The sequence below is a fragment of the Prionailurus bengalensis genome, chromosome A1 (genome assembly GCF_016509475.1).
Source record: "Prionailurus bengalensis isolate Pbe53 chromosome A1, Fcat_Pben_1.1_paternal_pri, whole genome shotgun sequence".
NCBI classification, from domain to species: Eukaryota; Metazoa; Chordata; class Mammalia; order Carnivora; family Felidae; genus Prionailurus; species Prionailurus bengalensis.
The window spans coordinates 223,062,887-223,077,149 of record NC_057343.1 but is presented as its reverse complement, the minus strand read 5'-3'; the positions used below and the strand labels follow the sequence as shown (position 1 = coordinate 223,077,149).

Sequence of the window (14,263 nt, the reverse complement as noted above, 5' to 3'; positions counted from 1 at the left end):
TCTTTTAAGTCACTGAATAAGAAATACTATTCCTTAGATTTTGTTTTAAGCAGGGTCCCCTATTCTGAGGTATAAAATAAAAAATAAAATAAAATAAAAAATAAAATAAAATAAAATGAATAAAACAATCATCCCAAAGTCTTAACCAGCTCATCCAAGATTGAAAGCTAAATGTAAGTCCCAAAGACATTTTAGAATCCAGCAAAGGGTATAACTGATTGCAATCAACTTCGTTTCTGAAGAGTCCGAGAGTCATACTTACTTTCTGATATTGGAGTTAATTTTTTATATAAAAATGAAGATCGAATAGTAAACAATACTGCACAGAATTCCTGTAATGGTTACATACTAAAACAGGGAATACAAATCTTGAGTGGGATCACCTGGCTGCTGACTACTGCTCAGGAAATGGCTGATCGTACTGCATAAATTATGATTCACAATTGGCATTTATCAAACGTGTCATAGAGACCGGGTTATGAATAACTCAATCAGCTGCCTCAAGATGGCTTGGCTTAGCTCAGGCAGAGGATGATGATACAAGTATGAATAAGGGTTTAAAGATGTTACACCTGTCAGCTCTCTAGGAAAAGTTACTTAAACTGCATACCATACCCATGCATGACCACTGGTATTACAGAAGAACATTACTGTAATTCATTGTTACTCTAGTGATCTTAAAGAATTAAGACCACATTCATAACATCCAAATCTGTCTCCAAGGAGAAAGTCTGAGTTGGGGAATATCTGGATCATTAAGTAATTTCCTTGGGTCAGAGTAAAAGCACTTTATCTGCGAATATTACTTCCGTGGCATACTGGATGGAGCACAAGTTGGTAACAAAGTGACCTTTCTCTTAAGCAATTAATATATTCACTAGAATTTTCTTCAACTTTCAGGAACCAAATATATTCTCTAGTCTGATAAGTGTTAAATATTAATTTTGCTCTGAAATCTCTGCTCACCTCGCTCACCACTACTCCCCTTTGCATAGTTACAGTCTTTGTAATTTTCACTTGAGTTCATTTCCATTCCATGTTTAATTGTTCATCATATTTTCTGATGCACAATCTATGATTGCTAATGACATTTGTATAATAAATTGTTTTGATGTGCCAATATTTCTTGATCATCTGTATTACAAAATAAGCTATTTTACTGTATCTATTTTTAAATTGGTTGATTCTTCTCCAACTCTGTAATAACAACATTGCCTGTTATTGGGAAAGGACAATTATTTCCTAGAGAATATTCAAACACAGATTTGTAAAACTGACAGCAAGATTTGCTGTGACAATAGTTATTCTGTCTAACAAATCATGGTGAACTCCATTTGGTGTTGAACAAAAATAATTTTGATATCCCAAGGAAAATGACACAGAAGCAGGAATTTGCCAGAAGGGAGGTGGTTAAAGAAAATAGAACGAAGAGTTATCACAAGTGATTTACAACAGTGACCATTTCCATGTGGTAAGAAGGGTGTGCTTGCGGAATGAGCCCCAGAGATCTAGGAACATAGATGTGACATCTGGATGGATGCGCGGAAATTTCTCTTTAGCTTTGGGTTGGTCATGTAAAAGCAGAAACAGCAAATGCCACAAGCCCAACCGGGTCTCTTATGTTGTTTCGTTATGTGTATAGACAGGATTGTGGGGAATGGCAAAAGCAGTTTGTGGTAGATACTTAATTTCTAATATTTAATTCATAAGTGTTGTTTAAACTTCTTAGCAAATCTTTGAAAACAGCATATTATGTAAATGTAGTCCAATAATACCTGGGTGAACCCATAGCATTCAGTGTGGTGTCACCTTCAAAAGAAATACTCCTTTATTATTGTTAAAAAAAAATGAAAACAGGGAGGGTGTGTTGAAATTCAGTTTAAGAATTTACTGGAATTTCTTGAATAAACAATGAGAAACTTCAGTAATGTCATACGGCAAACCATTTTTAAAAACCCATTCTTCCCTAGATCTTTCTGATACCTCAAGGCAGTACAGCAAATTGTGTCTCACCCCAATACTGGAAAAGCTGGGACCACTTTGTTTTTTCACTTACCTACCCTGATTTTCCAGATTTATTTCTCTCTTCAGGTTCCAGGTGTGAACTTCTTTATATAAAGTTCAGACTCCGCAGTCCTTCCCTTTATCCAAATTGGCACAACAAAAGAACTAATTACCTGTCTAATAAGACAGAATTTTCTAATAATGTAGAGGGATGTGTATGTTTGCTTTAAGGATGTTGTTTCTATAGGGGCACCTGGGTGGCTCAATCAGCAACTTTGGCTCAGGTCATGATCTCACAGTTTGTGGGTTCGAGCCCCATGTAGGGCTCCGTGCTGCCTGCTTTCGATTTCTATGTCTCCCTTTCTCTCTCTGCCCCTCCCTCCATCAAAAAATAAACATTAAACATTTTTTTAAAAAGGGATGTTGTTTCTATAATAGTCACTGAGAGTTATAAATTCTTATAATTATGTCAAATTCACACGAAGTAAGCCCTGGGTTAAACCACTTAGGAACAAAAAAAAAAAAAAAAAACATTGTCTTCTTAAAAACCTTACTTTTGCTCAAAATAGTACCTTCGTTTTTTTTCTCTCCCAGTTATATCTCAATTTTCAGGGACACTTTCTAATAAAATCTACTTCTTCTCGGTGTACTTCTAAATCTCTAGCAATCAGCACAATATAAAAGCAACAGCTCAAAAATGTAGCAAAAACTGAATAACAGATTTGCAGCCCTGTGGTTGTACACTAATATTTAAAATGGGATGGTTGTAGGGCCAGCAGAAGCCTTCTGAGGAATGTCAGACAGGAAACTTAGCAATGGCTCCCCACAAGAGTTTCAAGTTGTAACCTGGGAGCAGTGGATAGCTTTATTTACTAATGTGCTAGACACGAGAAGTTACTTTGAAATAGAATAAGGGATTGGCAGTGGTGACTGAGGAATAAAAGTTATTTAAAATCGTCATTAAAACCATAATCCTTAAATCACTGACCTCAAAAATACATTATCTTAGAACTTCTGAATTTAGCTTGATATTGAAATGTGAATTTACATTCTATAAATTAATACCATGAATTTATATACACGGTAGCTGAATCGTAAATTTATTCTGATGAGTTCACGATAATACTTGCTTCCTGGTTTGATGATGTAACTACTATGGGTTACTTGTAGTCAAAACGAAACAGTATCATCCTTCTGGAATCTCCATCTATAGCATGCTCCTTTCTGGACCACTCCAGACAAATATAGAACACATGCTTTGGATGATTTACTGTGAACCATGAATTACTATCTGCTATTTGGTAGGTATGGTAGGTACCTGTGTAGGCATCTGGAATTGCAATGATAATGAATTTTAGTACAAAGTGAGTTTTGTACTTAATTACAAGGAATTCTTTGAGCTCAGGTGAATGCAAAGACTGGAAAATAGAGTAAATGCTATATATCCTACATGTTTATGAATCTATTTATATATTTAGATGGAGCCAGAAAAAAATGGGAAAAATGAAAATAATTGCATCCTTTACAGTGGAAGAATAATCTTCTGGCTTACAAATAAGATGTTTACACCAAACTGCAAAAAATAAATGTTGAAAAGGCCTCATAGCATCTGACAAAATTTCGATTTGCCTACTCACCCACAGGAGACATTTCTGGGACACTAGCAACGTAAGGTCCATCCAAGAACTTTGGCTCATTATCATTAATGTCCTGTACTTTGATGATGAATTCCGATTCAGGCTCCAGGGGCTTCCTGGTTTCTATGTCCACAGCCTGAGCACGAAGTGTGTAGAAAGGTTTCTCTTCTCTATCCAGGCTCCTTATTGCATGAATGTCCCCTGTAGTTTCATCAATGGTAAAAACAGTGCCTGCGCCGTCTCCTGAGAGGGTGTATTTAACAGTGCCCTCTCCTTTATCTAAGTCAGAATGGAGCTTTTGGGGGGAGAAAGAGAGACAGAGACAGAGACAGAAAACACCATTAAAGGGATGGCCCCGTGTTAAAAATACTTGCGGCATAACTTTTCATCAGAAAAGTTAAAGAAAAATCTTATGGTTCTTTTTTCATTTTCATCTCCTTCTTTCCTTCCTCCCTCCCTCCCTCCCTCCCTCCTTTCCTTCCTTCCTTCCTTCCTTCCTTCCTTCCTTCCTTCCTTCCTTCCTTCCTTCTCTTTGATTATAAACATTTTAAATACACACAAAAAATTAGAAAAATGCATGGTAAATATTTATATATACATGTATATATCCCAGAGATTCCATCATTTACCTTTTAATCCACAGTTGACCCTTTAATTATGCAGGGGTTAGAGTGGCCGACCCCTGTAGCAGTTGAACATATGTGTATGACTTTTAACACCCACAACACTTAACTACTAATAGTCTACTGTAGACCAGAGCCTTAGCAATAACAAAAATAAGTGTATTAACACATATTTTCTATGTTTATGTATTATATACTGTATTCTTACAATAAAGTGAGGTAAAGAAAAGAAAACATTATTAAGAAAACACAAGGAAGAGAAAATACATTTGCAACATTATACTGTATTTATCTATACTATAAGTTTATGTATTCGTGAAAAAAATACATGTGAGGTTTAACCTCCATGAAGTTCAAATCCGTGTTTTTCAAGGATCAACTGTATTTGATCATCATTGTGCCTTCTTATTTGAAAGCAGAGGAGAGTTTTGGCACACCAGATGGTTACAGTTATGTGTAGTAGAGTATCTCATTTTAACAGACTGATTTTCAATGAGTTATTCAGTATTACTCAGCTAAATGTTGGATAGGATCACTGATTATCTTTTCAGATTTGCAGAGAAATAGCTTGCTCTAATTCCTTCTATATATTTGAAATCTTGTAATGTAGAAAAGTTTTGAACCGCTGATAATTTCTTCAACACATGTACAATTCACTCTATTATAGTATGTAACAAGATACACATAAATAACAGGGGAGGACTAAAAAGATGATACATTTTCATTGCAACACTTTAAGTCAATGTTTTTCAAACTGGAGTCCAAGAGTTGATAGAAGAGGAACATAGACTTGGAGATCTATAAATTATCCAATAATGTATACATACAATGTATTACATTATTTATACTTCTCTAAGAATATGCATACACATATATATATTTATAAGTAATATACTCACTATTTAAGTTATACGGCATGTATATTCTTATAAATATCATTTTTTTATTCAGATGGTGATCTAAAATGTTTTAGCCATGCCTAATCATTTGTATAAGGCCATCTGATTTCAGAGTCCACATTTTTAGATTTAAGAGCTCATTCCAGGAGCACCTGGGAGGCTTGGTGGGTTGAGCATCTGACTCTTGATTTCAGCCCAGGTCATGATCCCAGGGTTTTGGGATCAAGCCTATCATCGGGCTCAGTGTTGAGCATGGAGCCTGCTTTAGAGTCTCTCTTCCTCTGCCCTGCTCCCCACTTGTGCTCTCTCTCTCTCTTTCTCTCAAATAAAATAAAATTTAAAAAAATAAATAAAAGCTCATTTCAGTCAATGGATCAACCAAAGGAAAAACATTCTTTTAGTGTTCACAGTCATTTGGACTGTGCCTCAAAATTTGCCTACAAGCCAACCATTCTTGCAAAATTTGGGGAAGAATGAGTTCTGGTTTTTTTTAATGTTTCAAACCCCACAAAAAAAGGTTTGAAATACCTTAAATCATATAAATATCCTTTTGCAAATAAGCTCTGTGTATTAGTATTAGTAAAATCAAAACATACACAAAATAAAAACAGTGGCTATATCTTTGCTCTTAAACTCAACATTCTGGTTTTAAGTTCAATAAAACAGCATCATCTTTCCAATTTAACGTTATTAAAATTAATGCATTCATTCTGTGAATTTGTATTTATTTCAAATTTTTCTCTGAAAATATACTTGTATAATAACATATGCAAAGGATTGATACATGGACAAGTGTTACAATTGAAGTAATGGAAAATAGAAAGAGAGCACATGATTTTAGTTTTTTCAAGTTCCTGTATATTTTACTCAAGTCTAAGGAAAATTGTGATAAATGACAGGAGGAAGATTTTTTCCTCCTAATTTTTTACAAACTCTTATGAAGCAGAGGAAATTTCAAGTGTAAAATCAAGCTGTAGATAAATGTACTTTGAACTTGGGAATTTCAAATTACATATTTCACCCATACTATGAAAGATATTCAACACAGTGGGTATTGCTTTCTCTTTTAAATGTATCTAAAGATATGAGCCGGGCAAAAGCTCAATGCAAAAGCAAAGACTCTATAAACTACATCCATTTTGCCAATGGCTCCAAAGAATATGTGGTAATATTGTGGGAAGCGAGTGAACATTCTAAGAAGGTTTTTACAATGGGATCCAAGAAGAGTTACAAAAAAAAGAAAAATCCACATTTAGCTAAAATCAGAACTGTTTTCTTTTCTAACAGACACAAGAATAGAAAAGCAAATGTGTTTGCGGCTCTATCCAAGATCGAAATTAAATTCAGTTGCTGTTCTTCCTCACTCTTCTACTTTTCCCTTCTAATTTAAAGCTGAATTTTGTAGGGGTTAAAACTTCAGAAGAAATATGTGAATATACATTAAAACTTTGAACTGGGAATGAGGTTGATTAATGTAAAACTCTTGAGAGGATCAGAATTTTTATAGCAGTTCATTACATGACAATACCTCATAGGGGACCACCTGAGATATCTTGCACTGACAGGCAATATATTTTTTAACTTTTTTTTGTCTTTATTTTTTAAAGTTTATTTATTTATTTAGAGAGAGAGACAGAGAGCACAAGTGAGGAAGGGGCAGAGAGAGAGGTTGAGACAGAGAATCCCAAGCAGGCTCTGTACTGTCAGCAAGGAGCCCGACACTGGGTTCGAACTCAGGAACCAGGAGATCATGACCTGAGCCAAAACCAAGAGTGGGACACTTACCCAACTGAGCCACAAAGATGACCCCTGATGAGCAATATTTAAAATTAGTTATTCAGTGGTGATTGAAATGGCACATGAGTAACTAGCTTAAAGTATAGGTGTTTTTCCAGCATCATTTCTAATATTAAATAAGTGACTGCCGGATGTGGGTATTGTAGATAGATAGCTTCTTTTATCATCTGTACACTTTGTTATATTCAGTGTATATAAATTGCTATAAATAAAAATACATATAACTGAAAAAGTATACATATAGAAATATATCTATATGTACTTTTATATTTATTATTCTCTGACTATATACACATGACGTGATATAAAAAAATCAACACTTTCTTTTTTTTTAACACTTTCAATAACAAAATACCATGACTATTTTTCAGTATCACTTGAAATTCTTCAAAAATTTTTTTTAAGTAAACTCTATCTCCAATGTGGGGCTCAAACTCAGGACCCCAAGACTGAGAGTCACATACTGTACCAACTGAGCCAGGCTGGTACCCCTCTACAGAATAATTTTTGACGTGCGCATTATTCATTCAAGGAAGTTGAATGATTTAATGGGCATTGCCTATTTTTTTCATAAATAGTAAGATGAATGTACGTGTGTGTATGTGTGTTCTTCTGTTTAGCTCCTTTAGAGGTAATTATCAAGACCAAAAACATAATTTTTATGAATCAAAAAATGTGAAACTTCAGTGATTCCAGATGCTGATCTCTGTAGATGGAATTTGTTTCTTTTTTTTTTTTTTTTTTTTTTTTTTTAGTTTTGAAGGAGAGAGAGACAGAGTGTGAGTGGCGGAGGGGTGGAAAGAGAGGGAGACACAGAATCCAACGCAGGCTCCAGGCTCTGAGCTGTCAGCACAGAGCCCGAAGCGGAGCTCAAACTCGAACTCACAGACCACGAGATCATGACCTGAGCCGAAGTGGGACGCTCAACCGACTGAGCCACCCAGGCGCCCCTGGAATTTGTTTCTTAAATCTTTCAGGAATGAAATGCAGGCTTAGTTTATACTGTGAAGCTACTTCTTAGTGTCATTTGCATAAAGAAGGAGGGAGGGTTTCAGAAGAAGGATTTTCGTGACTTGCCTCATCTTTGGGCTGTGTTAATTCACTATGACAAAGCACATGATGTCGTTTTACACGGGGCTTTAAGCCACACGCATACAGAAAGCTAATGATTCCACAAGGATGAAATTATTTTCATTTACAGCAATTTAAAAATGGCAGCAAGAAAGGTTTCTTATTCCAATTATGTTTTTAAATGTTTATTTACTTATTTCGAGAGAGAGCACCGACAGGGGGTGAGAGGAGAGAGAGATTCCCAAGCAGGATCTGCGCTGTCAGTACAGACCCTGACCTGGGGCTCGATCTCACAGACCGGGAGATCCTGACCTGAGCTGAAAGCAAGAGTCAGACACTTAACTGACTGAGCTCCCCAGGCGCCCTTCCAATTATTTTTTTCAAAGCTGTTTCTGAGTAGGTGCTGACTGTATTTACTGACTAAAGCAGCCTATTTCAATAATATTATTTTTTAGTATTGACATTTAAAATTTGTCCCGGAAACAGAGTTCTATAAACACTAGATGTAGAAATCTGCACTGTCCGAGCAGTTGTTTTGTGGAAGTGGTGGTGGTGTTTTCGGACGTTTTCCAAGTCATCTCAGATGGAGCATGAAAATATGATGCTGAGGGGCGCCTGGGTGGCGCAGTCGGTTAAGCGTCCCACTTCAGCCAGGTCACGATCTCGCGGTCCGGGAGTTCGAGCCCCGCGTCAGGCTCTGGGCTGATGGCTCAGAGCCTGGAGCCTGCTTCCGATCCTGTGTCTCCCTCTCTCTCTGCCCCTCCCCCGTTCATGCTCTGTATCTCTCTGTCCCAAAAATAAATAAACGTTGAAAAAAAAATTGAAAAAAAAAAAACAGAAAATATGATGCCGAGAAAGGCTTTAACGAGCTTCGGAGCATCAGCAAATCTGGATTCCAGTGTCTAAAAGTTTGAGAAAGCTAATTTAAAGTTAAATGTTTACTAGCATCTCTTTGATTATATTTTAGGGACTGCTGCACAAAATAAGGGATTTAGTCTTATTTTTCTCTGGGTTGAAAATACACATAAAATAGAAAATGTTTTTTCTATTACTGTGTTCAGCAGTGATTTTCTTTTCATTTGCTATTTGCCAGGACAGGGGGTGGTTACTAGGCCCGGGGAGCATAGGAGTTATGTTGGAAGGAGAAACTTTTGATTTTGATTTTTGAAAAAAAAACAAAAAACAAAAAACTTTTGATTTCGTTTCTGCCTGAGAACCAAAATTTGTGTGCAGCGAATACTGGATTTGGTGTATGTTCTTGTAAATTATTAACCATGTGCCCATAAGGTACTGTGGTACCTCACATACTGTTTAAAAACCTGCCCTCCACATCATTCTCATCAAGATTATGCATTAATACTTTTGTTCCTATATTGTAGATTACTGACGGTCTCAGGAGAGGAATGAAAATGTGTGGGCACTCTATCATCTTCCTTTACCAAAACTGTTTTAAAAAGAACTTCAAACCAACAGAAAAATTAAAAGAATGATACACAGAAGGCCTATATTCTCACTATCTAGATTAAATAATTACTAACATTTCCTGTATCTGATATATATATATATATATATATATATATATATATATATATGTGTGTGTGTGTGTGTGTGTGTGTGTGTGTGTATGTGTGTGTGTGTATATGTGTGTGTGTGTGTATATATATATATATATATATATATATATATACTTTTTAAAATTGTGAACATCAAAACAATTACCTACATGATACTGAAACACCAACTTCATGAAAATAAGGCCCTTTCCTATGTAATCATAATGTCAAAATCTCATTTAAGAAAATTACTTAAAATACCTATCACCACCTTATAACCAGCCCATATTCCATTTTCCCCACTTGTCTCTTCAAATATCTTTCTTGGCTCTTTCTTTATATTTTGAGCATAGATCAAAGCAACTTTCAAACACTGCATTTGGATTTTGTGTCTTTAATTTCTGTTAATTTTAGAAGGATCATGCATTTAAAAATTTTTTAATGTTTATTTTTGAGAGACAGAGAGAACAGGGAAGAACAGAGAGAGAGGGAGACACAGAATCTGAAGGAAGATTCAGGCTCTGAGCTGTCAGCACAGAGCCCCACGCGGGGCTCGAACCCACAAACCGCGAGTTCATGACATGAGTCGAAGTCAGACGCTTCATCAACTGAGCCACCCAGGTGCCCTGGATCATGCATGTTAATATTTACTTATCATCATCTTTTTTTCAGGGAACCAGCCTCCATTCTGAATTTGTCTGCTGGAAAACGAAACTTCCTGACATGTCTTTAAGTGTTTACTATTCTGTCTTAGAATAGTTCTTTAGTCTCAAAATATATATGAGCAAATGTAGCAGCATAAAAGTATGCCCTACTTAATGTAGAGATCCTTGAGTTATGGCATCTCCTTCCAGTCATCTCCATAAACACACTCAATGTGAGGGAAACGCTCCTTGTACAGGGTATGCATCAGTAAATTTTGGTGTAGTAATGGCATATAAGTTGTGGTACTCCTTTTCAGTTTTCAAATGATTACAAAACCTGTGGAATGCTTTCATATTATGGTTCAACAGTTGGTGCATGTGATCTGAAATAATATTATAACTATCTTATTTACATACAGGATCCCTCGGATAAACCAGTCAAAACTAGTAGGAGAAAATTTTATGCAAGTTTCTTTGGTTGAAATAATTTCATTTTGCACCAAGAAACCAAAAAAACCTACTTTTTCGATATGCTTCTTGGTATACTTATAAAATATTTGTATGTCATTTTTTATAGTTGCTCACTTTCCAATTCATGCTTATTCTGTTCTCAGAACCGTCACAGAGGCCATTGCATTGGCTACAAAGCCATTGGATTATGTTTAAGGCATTGCTTATTGACAAAAGAAGACTAGACCCAAAGATGATCTATAGTTCTGCCTGAATAAGTTATAATGCAAAATTTCTCCCTGACGCCACTTAAGGTTCAAGAATATTTGACATTCTATGCCATCCTATTCCCTGAAGGGACTCATTTGTTCTTCCTCAAATGATTGCTGGCATTTGAGCAAGAGGAATACCACTTTACAAGGTTGAAAATTCCCTTTAACAGCCCAAAGTGAGTTGAGGATTCCCCTGCCTGGGTTACAGACCCAAAGCTATTTATCATCTGGAAATATTTCACCTTCCATGTAAGGAAGTAGAAATGCATTTCAAAAAGGCCCACACCTCCCCAGAGGTATGCCAAGGCAGGGCAAAGAAGAACAAAGACTATTTGCAATTCTTGGGAGTAACAAAATCTGATGTGCTAGGATATATTTTATATCCTGTTAAAGAAAAAAAAATATGCTATTCACCCGATGCTCTCTTTCATTTTCTTTTTCCCCTTGAATATTCCATGTGTGGTTACATATGAGGGGTATCCTAACTCGTCTTCTAGATTGTCATTATTTTACAACTTCAGTTCACCCAGATTACATTATATCATTTGAGAGTGTCACAACATATTAATAAGTAGTTCTGGAGAAGTTTGAGAGGTCATTGGCGTGGTGCCTGGATTTGGGGGAAAAAATATGGGAGAAGGTTAAAATAATTTCTTACCTACATTTCCAAAGCTGTAAAGCACTTTTCACAAAGCCAGGTTTTAGGTAACAAAACATTCCCTGACAATAAACTGTTCTTATCAAATGTTCAGTAATGGAATCTCTATTTGAAATGAAAGTGAATTTCTGTATGATTTCAAATGTGATTATTTTTCAGAGGATGATTCATTCTAGATAAAAGTGAGCTTTAAATAATAATTACACATTATTATAGTTAGATATCATTCACTAATTTATTGCTACTCATTACTATTTTTCCATATTATTACTTATAATAAAAGTAATTAGCCTTTACTGAATACCGGACACAGTGTTACACATCTTATAAGCTTTATTTAGTTCTCAAACTAATCAGTGATGTGCTAGCATGACAAATATGATAAGTGAACTCTTTCTAATGAAATTCTAATATTTCAAAATGTAAAATTTAATTTTCAAAAGCTCTATGTTCTATCCCAACTTCTTTGTATATGCATTTAGGAACTGTAATAAATCAGACAGACTCAAATATTACCTCTGATTTAAAATGTGGAATGGTCTAAAATCCATGATCACAAGCCTCAAACATTTGGGGTTAAAAATCCCAAACCCATTACTTCTTAGCTGGATGTTATTGTAGAAGTTACTAAGTTTCTTTGGATGTCAGAATCATCATATATAAAATGTGGATTCTAATACTTACATCATAAAATTTGGAAAATACCTTAGAGAATTTAACTTCCGAATGTCTATTTCCCTTCATTTATCTGCATTTACATCCAAATGATCCCAGTATAGCGATATTTGTTTCCATTTACATTAATTTATATTCATAGATACAAGAAAACTAATTGGATACAAAATAATGATAGAAAACACTATCAAGCTTCTACTTTTTCCAGGCAATTTTCTAAAGGTTTTATGTGTCTGAAGCCACTTTAATAGTTAGAATAACCCTATAAGGACAACCCTACTATTAACAGTCTCACTTTGCAGATGCATAAATTGAGGCACAGAGAAGCTGAGTTGGCCCAAGACACACAAATGGAAAGACACAAAGCTAAGATTCAAATCAAGTAGTCTAACTCTGTGTATCTCTGAGTCTAGCTCTTCAACTAAATCAGTTCTCTTTTAATTTGATGCATGTAAAGTCATTTTTTTTTTCTTAACTCTCAAAAATGGTCTCTCTTAAGAGGAAAAGACAAACAAACACTGAATTTTTGGCCAGGGGATTAGATTAGCCACAAGCTACCCAAGTATTGGTTTTGTAATATACGTCAGTTTGTTTGAGCAAAACCAGGCTGTATTATAATGGACACATTAATGAGAATAGTTGTATTCAAGAATGCTTTGGATTGCCCATTAGTTATTGCACTAGCCACTGGAATAGAGAACGTAAGTTACAACTTGTTATCAAGGTGACAGGAGTCCAGTGGGGAACAATATGGGTCATAGCAAAAAAGATACTCACTCAAAACACTGTGTCTTGTTACAATTTCTTGTCTCCCAAATCACATTTTTCTATAGAAGTTTTCATATGCATTTACTATATAATTAAAAAGCATGTTATATTTGGGTTTTTATTTAAAATACAAAGTGATATCACATTTATAGTTAGAAATCACCTCAATAATATAGTGCCAATCATGTATTTGGAATAATCAATAGTCAACTAGAAAAGAGTGAACAGCATTTATGTTAAAGAAAATATAATTTACTACTATATCAATAAAATATTCCAATGAAAATTTTTCTAAGGTTCTGCACATTGTGTATATCATAATTTTCTTTGAAGCATATGGAAATCCATAATATTAAAAACTTAATTGAATCACTACATTTCATTAGAGAAAAAGTCATTAGCACATGTACTTTCTCACAATGAACTAATAACCAAATAAATAGGCATATGTATGTGTGTGGGAATATTTAGATATGTGTATATATATATATATATATATATATATATATATATATATAACAGAGATAAAAGAGAAAGACAGAATATTTGTATGTGTTTTCATGTGCTCACACATGCACATTTTTGCAAAATAAATAAAAGGCTAAATAGATATACATTCTATAAAACAACACTGTTAAGAACACAATCTGAAAATCACATTATCTGCTTATTTCAAAGGTGGTTTGAAGGTGACCTATTTTCTGTAGCATGCATTACTGTGGGGATTGCTTTATGTGTTAAAGGACAAAGCCACCTCACTGAAGTCTTTTATTTCCCTTCCTCACTTTACAATAACTACTTTAAATGGATTTTGAAAGTATAATATCACAAAAGCAGAAAAAAATAAATCCAAGTACTTAACCAGGTTGCTTTCTTTGTATTGTGAGTCAAGCAGTTTCATGTCAAATTTACTGTTAAGAATTCATATCTCTCAGTCTTATATCCTATAACAGTGTCATAAATATTATCTTATTTGCATGATAAAGTAACATTAAATATTCATTTTTTTTTTGCCTAATAATATGAAAATGAGTACTCTTAATGCTAAATTGCAATGTGTTAATGAGAGATAGAAACAGTAACTCTTCTGTGTAAGAAACGCAGTAAAATGCATCTTATTTCTAAATACAGGTTAATCAGAGATGTTTCTCTAAAATCTCTCATTATAAGCATATTAAGGAAGGAATCATTCTCAGGGTTCACTTGTTTCCC

General features: G+C 34.8%; 1 protein-coding gene across 1 annotated transcript in view; it reads right to left on the bottom strand.

Moving 5' to 3' along the window:
• Positions 1-14,263, bottom strand: part of CDH12 (cadherin 12) — a 275,168-nt gene that overhangs the window by 199,284 nt on the left and 61,621 nt on the right. Inside the window, exon 2 of the mRNA XM_043600771.1 lies at positions 3,642-3,936. Coding sequence (XP_043456706.1) covers positions 3,642-3,936 — 295 coding nt within the window. The remainder of the gene's footprint in view (positions 1-3,641; positions 3,937-14,263) is intronic.